This window comes from Ornithorhynchus anatinus, chromosome 2 (genome assembly GCF_004115215.2).
Source record: "Ornithorhynchus anatinus isolate Pmale09 chromosome 2, mOrnAna1.pri.v4, whole genome shotgun sequence".
In the NCBI taxonomy this organism is placed as follows: Eukaryota; Metazoa; Chordata; class Mammalia; order Monotremata; family Ornithorhynchidae; genus Ornithorhynchus; species Ornithorhynchus anatinus.
The window spans coordinates 152,401,645-152,421,867 of NC_041729.1; the positions used below are offsets into that span (position 1 = coordinate 152,401,645).

The following is a 20,223-nucleotide window of genomic DNA, read 5'->3' on the forward strand; positions in this document are numbered from 1 at the left end:
GCTCCCAGTCTTAATCCCCATTTACAGATGTGGCAACTGAGGTCCAGAGAAATTGTGACTCACCCAAAGTCACACAACAGATATGCATCCGAGTCGAGATTAGATCCCAGGTCCTCTGACTCCCTGGCCTGTGATCTTCCCAGTAGGCCTTGCCGCTTCTCAACTGATTGATCAATTGATTAAGTACCGAAAACAGCCCTGTTTTGGTTGCTGTGTAAAATAAGTAAAGGAAAAGCTGAAAAACTTAAAAGGGCCTTTATTCTTCCTCCAGTCATCATTATTAATACCTGTCTTGCTTCCCCCAGTAGACTATAACCCCTCAGGGCAGAATCTGTGTTTTTCACTTTGTAGTCTTCCAAGTGCCAAGTCTCAAAAAAAAATATTATGATGGCTCTTGTTAAGTGCTTACTATGTGCAAAGCACTGTTCTAAGCACTGGGGCGGATACAAGGTGATTAGGTTGTCCTACCTGGGGCTCACAGTCTTCATCCCCATTTTACAGATGAGGTAATTGAGGCACAGAGAAGTTAAGTGACGTGCCCAAAGTCACACAGCTGACAAGTGGCAGAGCCGGGATTTGAACCCATGACTTCTGATTCCCAAGCCTGTGCTCTTTCCACTGAGTCATGCTATATCGAAAGAGTGAATGATCTTTCTTTCTGTCATCTGTTTTTGTTTCAGTGAGGACAGACATGTAAAGGAGGATATGGAAAAGCAAAATAAGAAAGATTACATAACGGGTGAAGATAGGCCCATAAAGAAATACAGTATTTAAAGCACAGGCTATCATTTATGGGAGTGTGAAAATTAACAGGATTCAACAGAGAAGCAGAATTATGTAAATTGCAGAGAAACAACTTACCTCAAAAGTGAAAATCTTTCTACAGAAAATTCATATATCAGAATTCGGCTGGCAGAGTCTAATAGGCGTCTACATCGATGCTTGCCTTCGTGTAGAAGAATATCATTCAAATGGCAACAGCCTGGATTTCTTTCATGAGTAACTTTTTCTGTCTTGTTTTTGTGGCTTGCAGGTTTTCACCAATTTTCATTTCAAGAATTGAGAAGTGTTACAAGTAACTTCGATGAACGTCCAATCTCAATTGGTGGGAATAAAATGGGAGAGGGAGGTTTTGGAGTTGTATACAAAGGCTCCATCAGCAACAGAGTAGTGGCAGTGAAAAAACTTGCAGCAGTAAGGAATTTTTTTTTATAAACCCATTGATTTTAATGATAAGCTTGATTATTCATGTGGATAAAATTGCCGATTTTTTTTTCACAGCTTGAACTATAAAGATAAAATAATATTTGGCACTAGCATTTAGTTTAATAAAGAACTGGTCTGGGTACATATCTTTACCACTTTATTTCTTCTTCCCAACCATAATTCATTTTAGTGCTCATCTCACCTGCTAGATTCCAAAATCCCTGAGAGCAGGTATCATGTCTACTAACAATATTACACTCTCCCAAACGCTTAGTACACTAAGCAGTTAGTAAATACTGTAAAATGATTGATTTGAATTAAGTATTTTACCTTCTTTTCCCCAGGCATATTATTAGAAAACCAAAAAAAGAAAAATCTTAAGGAAAGATTTTGAATGGAGCAGATTGGCAAATTGGATAGGTTGTGATCATTCTTTTGACAGAGTTCAGTTATAATTTGTGTTTGTCATAATATTAAGGAGAGCCTATGGATGGATACTCAACTTGAAATTTGGATACTTACATTTTATTCCTAGGCCTTTCACTGACATATACTGTAGCTTCAAGTGTCAGGTGGAAATAGATATTTTTGCCACATGTCTACATGGTAAAAATGTTTTGAAAATTAGTGTAGTGTTACGATGGGGGAAAAAACCAAATATCCCCCACTTCTAAACACAGTTGGTGATACGTTATTGGAACTGAGATCCTGTAATTTTAAATCAAAATATTAAATTACTTTAATGTATTGCATTACTGTAATAATTTGAGCTTGTAGAACAAAGCGGTGTAATAGTGACATTCTTTTTATCTTATACATTAATTTTATTCTGTAGATGGTTGATATAAGTACCCAAGAACTGAAACAGCAGTTTGATCAAGAAATAAAAACAATGGCCAAGTAAGTACACTGATACATTGTAGTTGTTTCTGCCACAGTGCCTATGTTTTCGCTAAACATTTTTGCCGAAACACTGCTGGGGAATTAAGAAATGTTCACCTGTGTGTTTAGATACAGCACACCGCGAGGGGTGAAGAAGGGGTTGATGGGCAGGTTGGTGTGCTTGTGTGGGATGGGAACAGATGCCTAATCTAGTGGGAGTCGTGCTTAATGTGGAAATTTGTTAGAACACAAGCCCTTCTGTAGAGGAGAACTCTTATACGATCACAAATTGGGGAATTAAAATTAGTAGAAAGGTCAGTTTGTGTAGCATTTATCCCAGGTGGTGCTCTTCACTTCTTCTACGAGAAGCAGCTTGGCTTATTGGTTAAACCACGGGCCTGGGAATCAGAAGGTCATGGGTTCTAATCCCAGCTCTGCCACATGTCTGCCGGGTGACTTTGGGTAAATCAGTTCACATCTCTGGGCTTCAGTGACCTCATCTGTAAAATGGAGATTGAGACTGTGAACCCCACATGGGACAGGGACTGAGTCCAACCTGATAACAGTGCTTTGCACATAGTAAGCGCTTAACAAATACCATCGTTATTATCATTATTATTATTAGCTTGTATCTAACCCAGTGCCAAGAGCAGTGCTTGCCAACTAGTAAGCCCTTAACAAATAACATAAAACCACCACTGTCAGGAAGCACTTCTCTATAAATCCTTCCATCTTCTCATTCATCTCCATCGTGTCAGTCACTCAGGAGTCCTATCAGATGGATTGTTCATTTGATGTTGATTTATTCACTCATTTTTATCATTTTTAGCTATTCTTTCACTCTTAATTATTACTCCTTTTTTGTCTCCTCCGTTACATTGTAGCTCCTTAAAGGCAGGGGATTATATCTTTAATCATTTTAGCATTCCTGAGCATCTAGTAGAATGCTCTGTGTGGAGTGAAGTAATTTATGAAGATACCTTTGTAGAAATTGCCAGCAAGTGCCAGCAACAAATAGCTAGCTTAGCTTAATATAACAGTAATAAAAATGATTAAGTGATTACTATGTGCTAAGCACTGTTCTAAGCACTGTGGTAGAAACAAGGTAATCGGGTTGTCCCACGTGGGGCTCACAGCCTTAATCCCCATTTTACAGTTGAGGTAACTGAGGCACAGAGAGGTTAAGTGGCTTGCCCAGAGTCACACAGCTGACAGGTGGCCGAGCCGGGATTAGAACCCATGATCTCTGACTCCCAAACCCCGTGCTCTTTTCACTAAGCCACACTGCTTAATATATCAATATTAAGCCTAGCTGAAAAATAATACACGGTGTATTTGACCTGGCACTGTCAAAAATTAAAAATAGTTGCATTTAATGTGACCTCTTCAATGCAAATGTTTTAACAGGTCAACACTATTTTACAGAAGGGATAAGAGAAGTGGAGATACAATACAAAAGCCAAAAGGTCAACAAATGTCAATCAGTTGTATTTATTGAGTGCTTACTATGTGCAGAAACTGTCAGATTATGGACGAGCCTGAGGCAGTCCCTTTGGGGCTACTGGGGCCTGAGATATTCCAGTGAGTGTGGGTCACCATTGGTCTGGGAAGGAGTTTGGATTTAGGATATGGGATTCAAAGAAAGGGACATTTTTGCCCCAGCTTTTCTCCCTCCCGGTCAGTAAATCACTCCGTGGCATTAATCGAGCACACACTTTGTCCAGAGCACTGAACTAAATGTTCGGGCGAGTATACTGCAGTGGGTAGATGCAATTCCTGCTTCTGAGGAGCTGACAGCCTAAAGGGGAAGAGAAACATTAAAATAAATAACAAGTAGGGGAAGCATCTGGGTATATGGCTGTGTAAATGAGAGGGATGCTCTCCTGCTGCCTCTCTACCCCGCTTCCAGAATACCCTGAAGACCCTGCACCTCCCAGAAAGTGGGTCTTTAGACATCTGCTGCAGAGAGGGGCGGTAAGGCAGTGCTGCTGAAGACTTAATTAAGCACTGACCACTCTCACTCTTTCCTTGTGGTCCCATGTGGTGGGAGCTGTTCAAAAGGGTGGGATTCCCTAAGGTTTGGGCCCAGGGTGGCTTTTTTTTTTAATGGTATTTAAAAATTAGCCATTAGGCCACACTGCTTCTCTGTTATCCCAATTTTGCTTCCATCGGGACAGCCCTGTGTATCGTTTCTGGTGTTTGAATTTGAACCTTATACTTGTGTCCCATTATACCTGGCCTGGTGGAAAGAGCCTGGGCCTGGAGTCAGAGGACATGGGTTCTAATTCCGGCTCTGCAGTTTACCTGATGTGTGGCTTTGGACAATTCGCTTAACTTTTCTGTGCCCCTCTTTCCTCATCTGTAAAATGGGGATTTAGTACCATTCTCCTTCCATGCGAGCCAGGCACTGAAGCAGACCTGATTATCTGGTATCTACCCCATCACTCAGTGCAGAGTTTAGCCCATATTAAGTGCTTAATGAATACTATTAATATTATTATATTTCCCCTCTTTCTCATTCTCCTTGTGGGTCTTCAGTTTTAGAATGCTTGAATAGCTTCCATTAATGTTGGTATTTGTATTTGTTAAGCGCTTACTATATGCAGAGCACTGTTCTAAGCGCTGGGGTAGATACAGGGTGATCAGGTTGTCCCAAGTGAGGCTCACAGTTAATCCCCATTTTACAGATAAGGTAACTGAGGCACAGAGAAGTGAAATGACTTGCCCACAGTCACACAGCCGGGATTCGAACCCATGACCTCTGACTCCCAAGCCTGGGCTCTTTCCACTGAGCCACACTACTTCTCAATTGCAGGACGTCTTATCTCCAAACTGAATTTCTAGCTAGAAATACCAGTAGATTTGAACAGTAGATTTGATTATGAAATTCTTGTACCACAGGTGTCGACATGAAAACTTAGTAGAATTGATTGGTTTCTCCAGTGACGGAGATGATCTCTGCCTGGTGTACGTATACATGCCTAATGGTTCCTTGTTTGACCGACTCTCCTGTTTGGTAAGTTCACCTTAGTTTCTAATAACAAGATTACATTCTTTAATGGCGATAGAAGAGATCTTTGAATATCGCTATACATAAATTGAGCGTTCGTCAGACGAAGGTACGGAACAAACCGACGGGGCGCTAGTTCCCCAAGGCTTTCTTTGCCCTAGTTCCTTCAAACAATCGGTCAGTGGTATTTATTGAGCGCTTATGATGGGCAGAGCACTGTACTAAGCGCTTGGGAGAGTACGATACAACAGAGTTAGCAGATATGTTCCATGCCCACTATGAGCTTGCTTCCGCTCGGGCTTCTGTTGTTGGACCGACTTCCATTTCGAGGCACCCTCATAACCCCCAGTGCAACAAGGCTAAGCATTTCCGATTCGCCGAAACCATCCGACTTGCCCACATCTACAAACCTCCCCCACCAAACCCCTGGGAACTAAGGAGGGAAAATTAACTGTGGGCAATGAGGAGGAAATTCATTTAGCTCACTCATTCATTCCTATTTATTGAGTGCTTACTGTGTGTTTCCCTAAGTGCTTGGGAAAGTACAATACAGCAACAAAGAGAGACAATCCCTGCCCACAACGCGGCATTTGCCACAGCATGGCTTCGGCAGCACAAAAAGAGAGTAAAGGAGACGATCTCGGATTCATTCATTCGGTCGTATTTATGGAGCGCTTACTGTGTGCAGAGCATTGTACTAAGCGCTTGGGAGAGTACAGTATAACAATAAACAGACACATTCCTTGCCCACAACGAGCTGTCAGTCTTGAATGGAGCGGCAGCACCAAGTCCAGGGAGCAGGTGAGAGAACAGTCAGTCAGTTGTATTTATTAAGAGCTTACAGTGTGCAGAGCACTGCAGTAAGTGCTTGGGAGAGTACAGTATAACAGGGTTGGTAGACTTGTTCCCTGCTCACATCGAGAGAGAGAGGCATTATTTGCCTCTGTGCTCTTTTGTCCACATTCACTCATTCGTGCATTCAGTTGTCTTTATTGAGCACTTATTATATGCAGAACAATAAGTACTTGGTAGAACCCTCCAAACCCAAAGCGGTATCGTAATGGTGAGTGATGAACTATCATTTCTCCTTTAAGATATAGTTTATATCCCTGTTAAACCCCACATTAAGGAAGATTTGTGTTCTGGAACCTGCCTCTTGGCCATAACGAGAATCAGACGCTCTGGCTTCAAGGGAATGATGGGGCCACTTAGCTGTATTTCATGAAATCGGAAACTAAGCATGGCCATCCTGAACTCAGAATAATCCAGAGGAAAATAGGACATGTGGATTTTGGACAAAATCCATCTGCTGGCTGTACCAAATTCCCTAATGGGATACTAGCCATAGTCAATAGTTAAATCATTTCAAATTGGGAAGAAGACAAATGGAGATTTACAAAGACTGAGACTTACACAGTGATCTGCTCAGCGTGGGCAAGGAATATGTCTGTTAATTGTTGTACTCTCCCAAGGCCTTAGTACGGTGCTCTGCACACTGTAAGTGCTCAATAAATACAAATGAATAATAATGTTGGTATTTGTTAAGCGCTTACTATGTGCAGAGCACTGTTCTAAGCGCTGGGGTAGATACAGGGTAATCAGGTTGTCCCATGTTAGGCTCACAGTTAATCCCCATTTTACAGATGAGGTAACTGAGGCACAGAGAAGTGAAGTAACTTGCCCACAGTCACACAGCTGACGAATGAATGTATAAATCCCAGCCATTTAAACCTCTAAATGTAAAGCTTGATTGCCTGATTACTTCTCACTCTAGGCTTCAAGGCTCTCCATCACCTTGCCCCCTCCTACCTCTCCTCCCTTCTCTCTTTCTACTGCCCACCCCGCACGCTCCGCTCCTCTGCCGCCCACCTCCTCACCGTCCTTCGGTCTCGCCTATCCCACCGTCGACCCCTGGCCCACCTTCTCCCGCGGTTCTCGAATGCCCTCCCTCCTCACCTCCGGCAAACTAATTCTCTTCCCCTCTTCAAATCCCTACTTAAAGCTCACCTCCTCCAAGAGGCCTTCCCAGGCTGAGCTCCCGTTTTCCCTCTGCTCCCTCTACCCCCCTTTCACGTCTCCGCAGCTAAACCCTCTTCTCCCCCCTTTCCCTCTGCTCCTCCCCCTCTCCCGTCCCATCCCCTCAGCACTGTACTCGTCCGCTCAATTGTATATATCTTCATCACCCTATTTATTTTGTTTAATGAGTTGTACATCACCCTGAGTCTATTTATTTGCTATTGTTTTAATGAGATGTTCTTCCCCTTGACTCTATTTATTGCCATTGTTCTTGTTTGTCTCCCCTGATTAGATTGTAAGCCCGTCAAAGGGCAGGGACTGTATCTATTGCCGATTTGTACATTCCAAGTGCTTAGTACAGTGCTCTGCACATAGTAAGCGCTCAATAAATACTATTGAATGAATGAATGAAAAGCTACGCATCACATGCTTGGCTGCATAAAATTAACTTCCCCCAGCCTCTTTTTTACCCCAGGGTCAGCTTAAATGGATAGTAAATGACCATATCACATTTCCAGGTGGAGATCAGAAGTAGCCAGCATTGGCAAAGAGCAGTTCACCATCCTGAGACCTTTTCTAGAGTACTCTCAGAGGGAAATTCACCCCTACCCAGAGCAGGAGTGGGCCTCTTCCCCTTTTGAGTGGGAAGGGAAACGAAACTCCATCCAAAATGTTCCAGTGGCTTCTGGGTGTTTGGCAAAATTAGTCCCTTTGCACTGTGGGGTTTTTTAACTTTTCTTTTTCTTTCCTTCCTTGCAGTTCTCTTGGCAGCCATTTAGTCAATCAGTTGTATTTATTGAGCGTCTGCTGTGTGTAGAATACTATACTAAGCGCTTGGAAGAGTACAGCATCACAGACACATTCCCTTCCCACAGCGACTTGTTTTAAAGTCCACCACGTCGACCGTGATTTCGTCTAACAGTGCAAGCCTTGATTTTTTTCAGCTTCTTTCACGTTCCAACCAGATGGACTCCCATTGTCAGAAAAACATCCCCTAACTCCGGCACAGTTATTTTATCGAGTAGCATGTAGCGACAATCACGTGGGATGAGAAAACTGACGACAGAGAAGCAGCATAGCTTACTGGCCAGAGCACGGGCTTGAGTGTCAGAGGACATGGGTTCTTTTCTTAGCTGTGCTACTTGTCTGCTGTGTGACCTTGGGCATGCCACTTCACTTCTCTGTGCCTCAGTTTCCTCATCTGTGAAATGGGGATAAAGACTGTGAGCCCCACGTGGGGCAATCTGATTACCTTATATCTACCCCAGTGCTTAGAACAGTGCTTGGCACATAGTAAGCGCTTAACAAATGCCATAATTATTATATGCAATCTCCTAGTTTTTCCACAGCACTACTTCCTACTCATCTTCTTTTCCTTTTGAAGGATGGTACCGCACCGCTTTCCTGGCATACAAGATGTGACATTACTCAGGGTATAGCAAGTGGCATTTCTTTCTTACATGAAAACCATCATATTCATAGAGATATTAAAAGGTAAAAATGATACTTGTTTTCTGACAGCTACTCACGCATTAAATTTCATCCATGCGCTTTTTAAGATATTTCAGGAAATGTAAGAAAAGTGAAGTTGTTGATAGACTAAATGATAAAGTTGTTGAGAATGAATTATTTAGGAAAGAAGGGAGTATGCAGGATTAGATGAATATGGGGAAAGTAGCCCTTGTATAAAATTGTGTTTTGACAATTCAGGTTCTCTTCATCGATTGAAATGTTTCATTTTACTTCAAGCAGTTGTCTTTTCATTGTGGTATTCCTAAGAAGGAAAGAATCCAGTGCCCTAATTTCATTCTTAGTTATATATTTGATTTTGAGGGCAGTGGGTATATCTAGATATCTGAGTAAATAGTCTTTTATCATAAGTAGAAACATTTATGGAGAAGTATTTAATTTTGTGGGTTTTTTTCCCTCTGATTAACGTTAGTTTCTTTTTCAGTGCAAATATCTTGCTAGATGAAGCTTTTGTTCCCAAAATTTCTGACTTTGGACTTGCACGAGCTTCTGGGAAGTTTACCCACACAATGATGACCAACAGAATTATGGGAACAACGGCATACATGGCTCCTGAAGCCTTACATGGAGAGATAACGCCCAAATCTGACATTTACAGTTTTGGTGTGGTGAGTGTCAAGTAGAAAAACAATCATCGCTAAGTCCTTCCCATCTGAAAAAACACAAATCAACTACTGACTTTAATCCTAAAAGCAAAAATCAAACTTTTCAGACAGCTTTTTGTTCATTTTGACATCCAAAGAAGCATTGTGGCTTAGGGTGAAAAACATGGTCCGGGGGGTCAGGGGAACCTGGGTTCTAATTCTAGCTGAGTGACCTTGAGCAGATAACTTCTCTGTGCCTAAAATTTCTACTGTATAGATTAAATACCTATTCTCCCTCCCCATTGTGAGGCCCATGTGTGACAGGGGTGGTGTCTTATCTGAGTCTATTCCAGCATTTGGCACATAGCATAGATACCACAATTTTTATTAAATCATATTTTGCCTTCTTAAAATGTAATAATAGTAATAATGATGATGGCATTTATTAAGCACTTACTATGTGCAAAACACTGTTCAAGGTAATTAGGGTGGCCCATGTAGGGCTCACAGACTTCATCCCCATTTTACAGGTGAGGGAACTGAGGCCCAGAGAAGTTAAGTTACTTGCCCAAAGTCACACAGCTGACAAGTGGCAGAAGTGGGATTAAAACCCATGACCTCTGACTCCCAGTCCTGGGCTCTTTCCACTAAACCACGCTGCTTTTCATGTAATTAGACTGATTATTCTACTTTCTTATAACTTCTCATTTAGGGGCCTAATGGAAACAGAAAACAAGATCCTAAACTATTGTAGACAGCACTCATTTGAGGCTCATGACTGAAATTTATTGGAGAGTCTTTTTAGGGCAAGAAATTGTTTTTGACTTAATACTTGAGATTCTCATTTGTTTCTGTCGACGTCTAAAATGCTCTTTGGGCAGCAACAACATTGAGCAGCAGGGCCTGGTGTGAGAACAGCCATGCTCTTTTAACTCTTCAAAGTTGACCTAGAGTGAAATTGTTAATAGAAAATGTATTTCAGGACAGTAAAGGAAATGTATTTCAGGACAGTAAGGTGAGTTTTTTTTTTCCATTACCATTCCCACTCACCTGAGAATAAAAGGAGAGGCTCCTCGCCCTGGGCCCCAAACCTCACAAAACTTATGTGTCTATCCTTAAACTCTGCCCTTCCCTTATCTCTCATTTATTTTAATATCTCCCCTGATAGACTGTAAACTCCTTGAGGGCAAGGTTCCTGTCTACCAGTTCTCTTGTCATGCACTCTCCCAAACACGTAGTACAGTGCCTTGTACACACGAAGTGTTCAATTAAACACCATTAATTGTTTTTGATTAAGAGGAAACAGGTGGGGATTGGCAGATGAGGAGATGTTCATCCAAAAGTAGAAGGAAGGAACAGCCTAATGTGTTCAGGATCCTAGAAAATGTCAGAGACACATTGTAGCCTAAAGGATAGAGATGGTCTTGGGTAGTGAGAAGGACCTGAGTTCTAATGTCAGGTATTTGTTAAGCCCTTACTATGTGCCAAGCACTGTTCTAAGCGCTGGGGTAGATACAGAGTAATCGGGTTGCCCCACGTGGGGCTCGCAGTCTTAATCTCCATTTTATAGATGAGGTAACTGAGGAACAGAGAAGTTAAATGACTTGCCCAAAGTCATCTGATAAGTGGGGGGAGCCGGGATTAGAATCCACGATCTCTGACTCCCAAGTCCTTGCTCTTTGCGCTAAGCCATGCTTCTGGGCAAGTCACTTAACTTCTCTATGCCTCAATTACTCCATCTGTAAAATGGGGATTAAGATTGTAAACCCCATGTGGCTCAAGGACTGTGTCCAACCGGATTAGCTTGAATCAACCCCAGCACTTAGTATACTGCCTGGCATATAGTAAATGCTTAACAAAATATCAAAAAAAAAAAGAAACAAGAACCAAATTTAATGATGTAGTTTAGTGATTCAGGGTCTTACTGGATAAAATTACATTGTGACTGTCCTTCATAGGTTTTGCTAGAAATAATAACTGGACTTCCAGCAGTGGATGAACAGCGTGATCCTCAGTTATTGGTAACTTTTTACATTTTTCAAAGGCTGATACTTTCTTATACTCTCATGACTCCACTTTAAGAGTATTCTAACTCTCTTGTCACAGCTGAACATTAAAGACGAAATTGAAGATGAAGAGAAGACTATTGAAAGTTATATTGATACGAAGATGAATGATTGGGATTCCACATCAGTTGAAAATATGTATTCTATTGCTAGTCAGTGTCTGCATGAAAAGAAGAACAAGAGGCCAGATATCCGGAAGGTATCTGGATTAATAATTATGGGGTTTATTAAGCACTTGCTATATGTTGCGTTGGGATTGATACGATCAGACATAGTCCCTGTCCCATTCAATCAGTCGTACTGAGTGCTTACTGTGTCCAGAGCACTATACTAACTTCATTAGGGAAGTACAATATAATAGTTGGTAGACATGTTCCCTCCCCATAACAAGCTTATAATCTAGAAGGTTCAAAATCTATTTTGTCCCTGGTTTTTACAGCTGTATGACTGTTTTTAAATCCCTATTTCTCCTTATTTTATACCTTTTATCCCTACAGATGTGTGACTGGTCTTTATCCCTATTTTACGGATGAGGAAGGGGGGCCCAGAAAGCAATAGTAGCAAGAGTCTTCATTAAGTACTTACGGTGTACAGAGCACTGAACTAAGCACTGGGAAAGAATATGGATGTGGGAATTAGGGTTCCTAGCTCACGCTGTTCAAATTAATTCATTCAGTCAGTCGTATTCAGCATTTACTGTGTGCAGAGCACTGTACTAAGCACTTAGAAAGTACATCCGGCAACAGATAGAGACAATCCCTACCCAACAACGGGCTCACAGTCTAGAAGGGGGAGACAGACGACAAAGCAGAACAAGTAGATAGGCATCAGTACCACCAAAATAGATACATAGAATTGAATATCCATATCATTAATAAAATAAAAAAATAATATATACAAATATGCCCCAGTGCCATGGGGCGGGGAAGGGGATAGAGCAGAGGGAAGGAGTTGGGCGATGGGGAGGGGAGGAGGAGCAGAGGAAAAGGGGGAATCAGTCTGGGAAGGCCTCCTGGAGGAGGTGAGCTCTCAGTAGGGCTTTGAAGGGAGGAAATAGGAGGAAAGGAGACTGGTGACACAAGCAGTGATTAAACTAAACACTATAACAACATGAAGACATCGAAAGATGCCAAAAATAAAAACAAAGATCAGAAGGATACTATGGCCAATAATAATAATTGTGGTACCTGTTAATAATAATAATGGTATTTGTTAAGCGCTTACTCCGTGTCAAGCACTGTTCTAAGCACTGGGGTAGGTACAAGGGAATCAGGTTGTCCCATGTGGGGCTCACAGTCGTAATCCCCATTTTACAGATGAGGTAACCGAGGCCCCGACTTTGCCCAAAGTCACACAGCAAACCTGCGGCAGTACCGGAAGCTGTCCTGGGCAGGGAGTGTATCTCTTTATTGTTGTACTCTCCCAGGTGCTCGTACAGTGCTCTGCACACAGTAAGTGCTCAATAAATATGTCTGAATGAATGAGTGTAACAGAATTTCCAGCTCCTCTTGACTTGGAGTCCACAGTTACAACTGGAGATACAGTGACCACTCCAGCATTAGCCACTGCCATCTTCTCCAATATTGTGATGGTGGCACCAGGCAATGTCTCTTGTTCTCTTTCCCCCGGGGGTAGTGAGAGACAGGTTGGGACGAAGGGTCTCTGGTGACGCCGAGGGGAGGTGGTGCGGAAACCCGGGGATGCCGTCAATCAAGCAATGGTGGGGTTCTTCAGTAGGGGATGACAGCTGGGACCCTGAGTGTCATAGCGGAAAGACAGCGAGATTCCCGGGGCCGCACGGGCAGCCACGGGGGCGGCTGCTGCAGCTTAAGTCCCCCAGTCGAGCAGGCGTGGGACATTTATTCATTCAGTTCATTCAATTGTATTTATTGAGCCCTTACTATGTGCAGGGTGCTATACTAAGCCCGTGAGAAAGTACAATAAAGCAATGAACAGTGATATCCCCTGCCCACAACTAGCTGACAGTCAAGGAGGTGGGGACAAGAGCTTGGGAATGGCAGTGGGAAGGCCCAAGGATTCCCGGTGGATTTGGGAGTTGTCCAAGTCACACAACAGGGACAGGGCAGGGACTAAAACCCGGCTGTCTCCTGCCCTTTCAGTCTGTCAATTGTATTTATTGAGCACTCTGTGCAGAGCATTGTACAATAGAGTACAATAGAGCAGGTGCATTCCTTGCCCACAATGAGTCTAGAGGGGGAGACAGACGTTAATAGAAATAAGCGCTTTGGTTTTTTTTTTAGTGTTGGTCTCTCCCACTTGTGCTGTTTTGGCGTTCCCCAGCAGGGTTGGATAGTTCAGCCTGACATATTTGCACTACTATTTATCTTTGTTCTTCCTCCTGCTCTCACTGATTTTTTAATATCTTTTTCCATGAGATTATAAAATCCTTTAGGATAGAGAGAGTGTATTTTATTTCTGTTGTATTCACTCAAGCACCTAGAACAGCACCTTCACATTCAGATGCTTTGTAAATATTGACTATTTTACATTGGATTTGACTTATTTTTTGGCAGGTCCAACAGCTCCTACAAGAGATGACCACTTGCTGATGTCCTTTTGATTCGTCCATTTTGAGGCTAACCTTGAAGATGGACAAAATGGAAAAAAAACACCCAACGACCTGTATTACTTCCCTCAAAGCCAACTGAGTTTTCAATTTTTTCTAAATCTTGTTTAACTAGCCTAAGTTACTAAGAGTGCCTTATGTGTATATTTGTAAAGATAAAAATGTCATTTTGCTTTGTTCTTTTGTATTGACATTTAGGATCATGCCATTTTCTAAAGACCCTGCTTTTTTATTTATCCACTAGAATGAGATTTCCTTCTCCTTATTCCTCTCCCCTGGATCTTGATGTGCTACATTTGTTCCTACGCCATTTCTCAGCCACACCGTTTAGGTTTTTATTAAAAGCGGGTGTTTAACAGAGTACAGATATATTTTCTTCAAGTCAAGTGATTTCCCATAATTTTAAAATGGCAATGAGCCAGCTGAAGGAAGAGGAACAAGGAAGGGAAAACATGTAAGCAGCCCTATTAACATGTGCTCTGGCTGTTGGGAAAACAAGTTTGAAGGACCAACGCCACCATTTGGGGGGTCACAGAGGGGTATCAGGTTGGAGAACGTGGAGGCGGACATGAAAAACAGAAATCTAGAAAAGCCTAACTAGAATGGGGTCAGTGCTGAAACACGTTCAGTTAGAAGAGCAAGAGTAAAATAAACAGGATTGCTTCCTCTAAATCATACGTTTCCCGAATCATTTTATACAAACTACAAACTGTAGTTTGTATGAAACTGTTTGGGTAGATGCTTCTTTAATTTACATGCCTGGGGGTCTAGTAATATAAATTTGTTTGACATATAATGTGATTCAGTGGAGAGAAAGGAAATATATATATTTTTAAGTCCCCAGAATAGAGGAAAAATGCAATTGGATCAACAAAGTTATCTGTGCATTCTCATTTAAATGGTGCTACTTCAGCTGTGCATATAATTACTTTTAGCTTTACCAGCAATAATGATCAATTAGTTAACTGTGCTACCGAAGGAGCTGCAGAGCAGGAATAATGGATTATCCCTGGTAGTCTTAACCTTGTCCCTCAAAGGAGGAGGAACAAGGAGCATAATTGAATTCACCTCTGAATCACTGCAATTTGAATTATGTTTTGTAGTAAATTTTAATGTCTTAATGTAATGTTTTATACAGTCTGTAACCTATGAAAATAGTTAAGGGTGTTAAATAGCAAAACTATTGCTTAAAATCATGCCGAAAACAGTGCTGAAGGTATTTTATTGTACCATAAAGTATTCGCTCGTAAACCAAGAATTTAAAAATTAAGACTAAAACAACTGGTTGCTTGTGTAATTTAGGATCAAAAAAAATTAGTCACCACCCACAAGATACTACAGAACTGGGCAGGAAATAGACAAATCTGGAAGGTACAGTGATAAAGTGGATTACTTTCCCATGCTTTGATGCCTTAATAAATATAATTTATTTAAAACTTGTTAACATTTCTATAGTGACGTCTTTGGCCTATAAAATGTTTTAAGAAATGGCTCTTTGAGAATCTCAAAGAACTGCCATGAGCTGTTCGGAAGAAAGATATTATGAGCAAGAACCTTGTCTCTTTGTTGTGTATTTCCAAGGGATCAATATAGTGCTCTGTTGATGTCAAATTTTCGCCAGGACCAATTACAAGATAATAAGCCTGTTGGGTGCGGGAAATGTGTTTACCAACTCTGTTTATGGTGTACTCTCCCAAGAGCTTAACACAATTTTTTCCACACAGTAAGCACTTAATAAATGCAGCTGGTTGCTCTGTAGACAGTCAGGTTCAAGAAATCCTGTTGATGAGTAGGAAGTTGTTACTTGGGACCTAACAACAGATTAGGAAAATTTCATATGTAAAATCGTACAGGTGAAGAAAGTTTGTTCAGACTGGTGTTTGCTGAAGTGATAGGATGATGGCCCTTTAGTGAGTTCTAGAGTAGGGGATTGGGAGGGAGTATATTAAGAAAATTCCTCAAAGGAAGGAGATGAGGAAGAAGTTACTTTTGATTTTTATTTAAGAGTTATGGTGATATTAAGCACTTAGTGCCTCAAACCCCCTCTTCTCCTGTTCCCCTGCCACCATTCTTTGCCCTCAGTTATCTAACTGTATACTTTGATAAAACTGAGGCCACTGGCCATGATCTCCCTGAAGTCTCACGTGCTCCTCTCAGTCCCTCCCTCCTCCTGCCCCTTCTTTGACTCTCCCATCTTTCCCATCAGTAATAATAATAATAATGTTGGTATTAAGCGCTTACTATGTACTGTTCTAAGCGCCGGGGTAGATACAAGGTAATCAGGTTGTCCCATGCGGGGCTCACAGTTTTAATCTCCATTTTACAGATGAGGTAACAAGCACAGAGAAGTGAAGTGACTTGCCCAAAGTCACATAGCTGACGAGGGGCAGAGCCGGGATTAGAACCCATGACCTCTGACTCCCAAGCTCGCGCTCTTTCCATTGAGCCCCACTCCTTCCTCAGCGCTTAGTCCAGTCCTCTGCCCGCAGGAAGCGCTCAATAAATGCTCTGACTGAATGCGTGAACATAATGTTGGTGTTTAAGTGCTTACTAGGTGCCAAGCACTGTTCTGAGTCCTGAGGAGGATACAAGGCGATGAAGTTGTCCCCTGTAGGGCTCCCAGTCTTCGTCCCCATTTTCAGCTGAGGTCACTGAGGCCCGAGAATAATAATAGTGTTGGATTTGTTAACTGCTTACTATGCGCAGAGCACTGTTCTAAGCGCTGAGGGGGATATAAGGCGATGAGACTGTCCCCCATGGGGCTCCCAGTCTTCATCCCCATTTTCCAGATGAGGTCACTGAGGCCCCGAGAATAATAATAATAATAATAGTGTTGGCATTTGTTAAGCGCTTACTATGTGCAAAGCACTGTTCTAAGCCCTGGGAGGATACAAGGTGACCAGGTTGTCCCACGTGGGGCTTACAGTCTTCATCCCCATTTTATAGATGAGGTAACTGAGGCCCAAAGAAGTGAACCTCTCGCTTCCTCTCAGAAATCTACCTGCTCCACCTGAGCCTCCAATCCCATCCCTTTGCATATTAAATATTTGCCCCCTCCCTTCTTTCTACTCAGATGATCATCCACCATTCACTTTCCACTGGCTTCCCCCCCACAGCTTTCAAAATCCCCTCTTCTAGAAAAATTCTCCAGTGACCCACCCCCAGTTCCTGCCAGTTTTTGCCCATCTTCCTTCTACCGTTTCTCTCCAAACTTATTGAATGAATTAACACCACTGCCTCCATTTCCTCTCCTCCAATTCTCCCCTTGATTTCTATCCAACCTGATTTCTTACCCCCTTCGCTCCATGGAACTTGCCCTCTCAAAGGTCACCATTGGCCTCCTTGCCAAATCCAAGAATTTCCAGTGATTGTCCATCCACCTCCAAGAGAAACTCTTTATCACTGGCCTTAAAGGATTCGATCGGCTCACCCTCTCCTACTTTACCTTACTGATTTCTTACTACAACCCAGCCCACACGCTTTGCTCCTCTAAGCAGCATGGCCTAGTGGAGAGACCTCAGGCTTGGGAGTCAGAGGAGCCGACTTTGCCATTAGTCCGCTGTGTGACCTTGGGCAAGTCACTTAACTTTCTTGTGCCTCACTTCCCTGATCTGCAAAGTGGGAATTCAATACCGATTCTCTCTCCTACTTAGACTGTGAACCCTATGTGGGACTCGATTATCTTTATCTCACCCAGGGCTCGGCCCAGTACTTGGCACATAGTAAGCACTTAACCAATACCACAATTATTAACAGAAAGCTATTCACTGTACCTTGATCGCATCGATCTCACTGCCAACCCCTTGCCCATGTACTTCCTCTGGCCTAGAATTCCCTCTTCCTTCATATATGACAGACCACCACTCTCTTCACCTTCAAAACTTTATCAAAATTACATCTCCAAGAGGCCTTCCTGGACTAGGCCCTCATTTCCCCAACTCTCCCCTCAATATCACTCATGGGTACTTTGAGCATTTAATAGTAACATATTTGGATGTCTGTCTCCCCACTCTAGACCATAAGCCGTTCGTGGGCAGGGAACAAATCGGCTAACTCTATTGTATCGTACTCTCTCAAGTGCTTAATATAGTGCTCTTGGCATTATTCTCAATTCCTCTTCCATTTGACTCCCGAAGCCAGCTTGTCACCAAATCCTGACGATTCTACATTCACACCTCTAGAATCTGCCTCCTCCTCTCCCAAACTGCTATCGCTCTATTCCAAGCACTTATCATATCCTGTTTCAACGACTGCATCAGTCTCCTCATCGACCTGCTTGCCTCCAGTCTCTTCCCACTGCAGTCCATACCTCACCCTGCTGCCTGGATCACTAAAAAAAAAAAAAGAAAGTTCTGCACATCTCCCCACTTCTCAAAAAATTCTAGAGGTTGCCTACCCTTGCTGCATCAAACAGAAGCTCTTTTGGATTAAGCTCCTACCTAATCTCACATTTCCTACTTCAATCCAGCCCTCACTTCACACTTTGCTCCTCTAACCACAACCGACTTACTGAACCTCAGTCTCCTCTCACCACTGAGCTCTTGCTCACATCCTCCTTCCAGTTGAACTTCCTCCCGCTTCACATCTGAGAGATGACTGCATTCCTCATCTCCAAAGTCTTACTAAAACATGTTTCCTCTAAGAGGCCATCCCCAAGTCCTTTATTTCCCCTATTTCTCTTTCTCCTCTGTGTCAGCTGTGTACTTTGATACTCGCCCCACCCCCAGTTCCCATGCTACTTCCCCTAGCTGTACTTTACCTTAATACGTTTCCCTTCATTTCCTTCATTAAATTCTAAGGTCCTGGAGGGCAAGGCTCATCTCCAACATCTACTGCATTGTACTCTCCCAAGCACTCACTACAGTGTGCTCAGTAAATACTACTGATCTATAGAAGACATCCAAGGAAAACAAGGCTCTATTGCCCTCTTCCCCCCCCCCCCCCATACTTTTTTATACCTGCGGGGAATACATAATGCTCAAGTGAGGTTTTTCTGACACTCAGAGAGTGAGCCTCTATTCTAATGGTACATCCAGAACAGATGGCAAGACGACAGAGTAATTAGAAAGGTTTTATTTAGGATTGGTAGAAATCGACATGGCAGAAAGTTCGTACCAAATGATTTTGAAGAGATCATAAATTAATTGGAAAAACACATGGAAGTATTGTAGTATCACCAAGAAATATTCAAGATGCGGTATCATCAATGCTTCCATTACAGATCCCCATTTCCCAATCGGGTTACTTCCTCTGGCCTTAAATTTATCATCATTTACCTTACTGTACGTCACCCTGAAAGAGCAGTGTTTTAAGTATTCCAGATATAAACTTCAAAGGGAAATACACCCAAAAAATAATGTAAGGCTTGTCAAATTTATAAACACTTTACAACTCGGTCTATCACCACACTTGAAGTATTTTGTGTGTGCAGTGAAAGGACAAACCCACTTCACACAAAGTCTTGCCCTCAATTTTCCATTTTCTCTTTATCGACGTTTAGTGATCCTCCTACGCTCATCCTGCAGCAAATACCACTCATATTGCTAAATCTAATAGTTTGAAAGCTCAAAAGACGATTTCAAAACTATGGAGTTCTTTGAAAATAGGTAGAATAGTTCAAAACATCAAGCTTCCCCCTAAATGCTGCACACCAAATCCGTTACATATACAAACTTCCAGACTCTAAGCTCCTTGGGGATAGGGAACATATCCAAAGGCTTAGCATATTGCATTACATCACACAGGGGCTCAATAAATACTAATTTTACTGCTTTCACGCTTCCATCCTAAAGTATTACCAAAAAGGAGTTTAAACTACAATTGTAATTACATTTTATATCACTTATTTTGGAGCAGATGCAAATTTCTTCCTTTCATTTGAACTTGTAGATCAGGTATGTAATTTCTATACTTTCGTGCAACTTATACATTAGGTATTTTGCAGTTAATTCAAATCTTCTTGAGTAAATCAGTTTGGGACACAGGCTTGTGATCAGATGCTAAGAATTTTTAAATTACTGTTCTTAAAAAATCCATGCACTGCTTTCCCTCTCAGACTGAGCCCCGGGTGGGACAGGGACTGTTTCTGATCTGACTATATTCTAGCCACCCCAGCACTTAGCCTATACCAAAGCCCTTAAATACCACAATTATTATTATTAAACCTGGTGATTAGGAAAATAACACAACTTCTTAATTAAATTCAGGTCACTAATCTCTTTTAATCCCAACAGAAAATTCAAAGGCCTTACTTACAAAGCAGAAATTCCATTTAACACTACAGCTTTTTCCGAGTTCATTGCTCACAACGGGTACGAGACAATAACAATTAAATGGTTACAT

General features: G+C 42.0%; 1 protein-coding gene across 5 annotated transcripts in view; it reads left to right on the top strand.

Moving 5' to 3' along the window:
* The window catches only part of IRAK4 (interleukin 1 receptor associated kinase 4), a 30,693-nt gene extending 15,174 nt beyond the window's left edge, over positions 1–15,519 (top strand). For 4 of the 5 annotated variants that reach the window (XM_029058032.2, XM_029058033.2, XM_029058034.2 and 1 more), the window contains 8 exons: positions 1,034–1,194; positions 2,042–2,106; positions 4,990–5,104; positions 8,499–8,608; positions 9,069–9,252; positions 11,187–11,249; positions 11,335–11,493; positions 13,829–15,519. In XM_029058032.2, the coding sequence (XP_028913865.1) occupies positions 1,034–1,194; positions 2,042–2,106; positions 4,990–5,104; positions 8,499–8,608; positions 9,069–9,252; positions 11,187–11,249; positions 11,335–11,493; positions 13,829–13,864 (893 nt within the window). In that variant the 3' untranslated portion in view covers positions 13,865–15,519. The remainder of the gene's footprint in view (positions 1–1,033; positions 1,195–2,041; positions 2,107–4,989; positions 5,105–8,498; positions 8,609–9,068; positions 9,253–11,186; positions 11,250–11,334; positions 11,494–13,828) is intronic. The other variant, XM_039911235.1, reaches the window with a different exon arrangement.
* Positions 15,520–20,223: the final 4,704 nt, after the last annotated feature.